Raw genomic sequence first — 2761 nt, 5'->3', positions numbered from 1 at the left:
GATTTTTTAATTCGTGCCAAATTTGATGGGTTTTGGTCTTGAGTTATTTCTTCTCCTCTGTACTCTTCTAGTTTAAGTTTTTTTATGGATTTTGAGAATCTAAGTTCTTGAGGTTATTTGGGCTTTGATATAAACGTGCTAGGACCTTGTAGGCTTCTAGTATCATTGCTATTAAGTGGTATGAGATGATTCACCTAGAGCATAAATTTTCCAATCCCTTGAGCAATTTTGTGAAACCCCTTATTTGAATATGTATTTTTTTAATCGACTTTAAAGTTTAAATATTTTCGAGCTCAAATTTTGTAAATATCTTTGAAACTCCTTATGAAGTTGTTTGCAAATTGTTTACTCAATCGCAGTCTGATAGGATCAATTTTGCATTTTAGAACTTAATTTCGAGTTGCTAGAAACAAACTGAGTAAGCAATACTGTTTTAACTCATTTCATACTTTTTAGTGTCCAATTGTTTCGATAGACTCGTGTGTGTCCTAGGAATATTTGCAAAATATGAAATTATTGGTTGGTTGATACCTTTTTTGTTTTGAGTATTACCTTCATCTCCAATAAAGTTAAGCACTCATTTTCTTGAGTTTGGAATTTTCTTTTGCAAAGACATCTCTAGCTGATTTGAGCTCTTTACTGTGTTCTTTGGTCATCACCAAAAACATCTTGCCACCGGTTAGCATTTACGCGTCTTTTGTGCCTTTTGAAATTTTGAAGGTTTAGTATAGCTAAGCTTAAGCGCAAAAAAAATATTGCCTTATATTCACCCCCTGCTGCTGTCGCATATTAGATCCTTCAGTATATATATAACCATAAGCATAAAACAAGATCACCCATTCTCCCAACTCCGATGCAAATCCTCGACCGAACCAGCAGACAGCAAGAAATGGCCACAGAGACAGCTATGCCGAGAAAGAAGATGCGCATCCTGCTCATGCCCTTCTTCGCTACCAGCCACATCGCCCCCTTCACGGACCTCGCCTTTCACCTCGTCGCGGCCAGGCCTGACGACGTGGAGGCCACAGTTGCAGTCACTCCGGCAAACGCCTTGGTTGTGCAGTCAGCTCTCGCCCGGCGTGGCGCCAGTCATCTGGCCACGGTCAAGGTGGCCACCTACCCGTTCCCCTCCGTGGACGGCCTTCCACCGGGAGTGGAGAACCACTCCAAGGTCAAGGCCGCCGCCGACGCGTGGCGCATCGATGCCGTCGCCACGGACGAGAAGCTGATGCGGCCAGGGCAGGAGAGTCTCATCCGCGAGCACGCGCCGGACCTCGTCATCACCGACATACACTTCTGGTGGAACGTCGATGTCGCCACCGACATCGGCGCGCCATGCGTCACGTTCCACGCCATGGGGACCTTCCCGACGCTGGCCATGTTTAACTTGTCACGTGCCGCCGGTGCAGTCGACGCCGCCGGTGGCGTGGTGACTCTTCCGGGGTTTCCACCGCCGGAAATTCAGGTCCCAACCACCGAGCTACCCGAGATGCTAAGGAGGCAAGAAACAGCCGACGACCGTGCCACAGGCAACGCGGTACACGCAGCGCACAGGCGGTGCTTCGGGCTTGCCGTTAACACGTTCTTCGATTTGGAGCACGGGCATTGCGAGACGTTCGTAGGCAACGGTTACGTGAAGCGAGCATACTTCGTCGGGCCCCTATCGTTGTCGCCGTCACCATCATCGCCGGTGGCAGCCGGCGGCGGCGCCTACGGCTCACGGTGCATCGACTGGCTGGACAAGAAACCGCCCCAGTCCGTGGTGTACTTGTGCTTCGGTAGCTTGACTCACGTTTCAGAGGCTCAGCTACGTGAGCTAGCTCTTGGGCTAGAGGCCTCCGAGAAGCCATTCCTTTGGGTGGTCAGGTCGGAGACATGGGCGCCACCGGAGGGGTGGGAGGAGCGTGTCGGGGACAGGGGGATGGTGGTCACGGGCTGGGCTCCGCAGACCGCGATACTGGCGCACCACGCCGTGGGCGCGTTCGTGACGCACTGCGGGTGGAACTCGGTCCTCGAGACGGTGGTGGCCGGCGTGCCAGTGCTGACATGGCCCATGGTGTTCGAGCAATTCATCGCCGAGAGGTTCGTGACGCAAGTGCTGGCGATCGGAGAGCGGCTGTGGCCAGCGGGTGCCGGAGTAAGAAGCACGAGGTCCGAGGAGCACGAGCTGGTCCCTGCTGGGGCAGTGGCGCAAGCGGTGGCAAGGTTCGTGGAGCCCGGAGGGCCTGGGGATGCAGCGAGGAAGAGGGTCAAGGAGCTCTCTGTGAAGGCGCGTGCGGCCATGGCGGAAGGCGGCTCCTCCCACCATGACCTTCGCGCCATGATCGATGATATCATGGAAGAAGCAGGAACGGCGGCTGCAGGACCAGTTCTCTCCGGCTGATTTCAGCTCGCGTGGTGTGATGTCGACGTGCATCTGTTTTCAAGTTCTCAATGTTTGGTCACTATATTATGACATATGAGTATGTTCTCAATGTTTGGTCAATAACGTTGAACGTATTTTGTTTGATTCCAGTTCGTGTTTGTAATAACTGTGGATTCATGTCTCTCCTCTTAGAGCAACTTCAAATGCTAAAAAAAATTCTCAATCCATATCCATACTACTCTATAAGATTCTAATATAGATCACACCCGTGCCTCCCTAGTTCTGCCTATCCCTAGTCGTACGATCGCATTGTGCGCAGGAAACTGCTCCGCCGTCTTCTTATGAGCCGCCTCAAAGCTGCGGCCCACCCCACCCCAAACCCTAGAATGTTTCATG

General features: G+C 51.6%; 1 protein-coding gene across 1 annotated transcript; it reads left to right on the top strand.

Moving 5' to 3' along the window:
* The first annotated feature begins 856 nt into the window (after positions 1-856).
* Positions 857-2513, top strand: LOC100217043 (uncharacterized). The gene is given in 1 exon segment (NM_001143415.1): positions 857-2513. A coding segment is annotated over 1 exon segment (1494 nt). The 5' UTR covers positions 857-889; the 3' UTR covers positions 2384-2513.
* Positions 2514-2761: the final 248 nt, after the last annotated feature.

The sequence above is a fragment of the Zea mays genome, chromosome 6 (assembly GCF_902167145.1).
Source record: "Zea mays cultivar B73 chromosome 6, Zm-B73-REFERENCE-NAM-5.0, whole genome shotgun sequence".
NCBI classification, from domain to species: Eukaryota; Viridiplantae; Streptophyta; class Magnoliopsida; order Poales; family Poaceae; genus Zea; species Zea mays.
The sequence above is the reverse complement of the archived record's forward strand: the minus strand, read 5'-3'. Positions and strand labels throughout refer to the sequence as shown.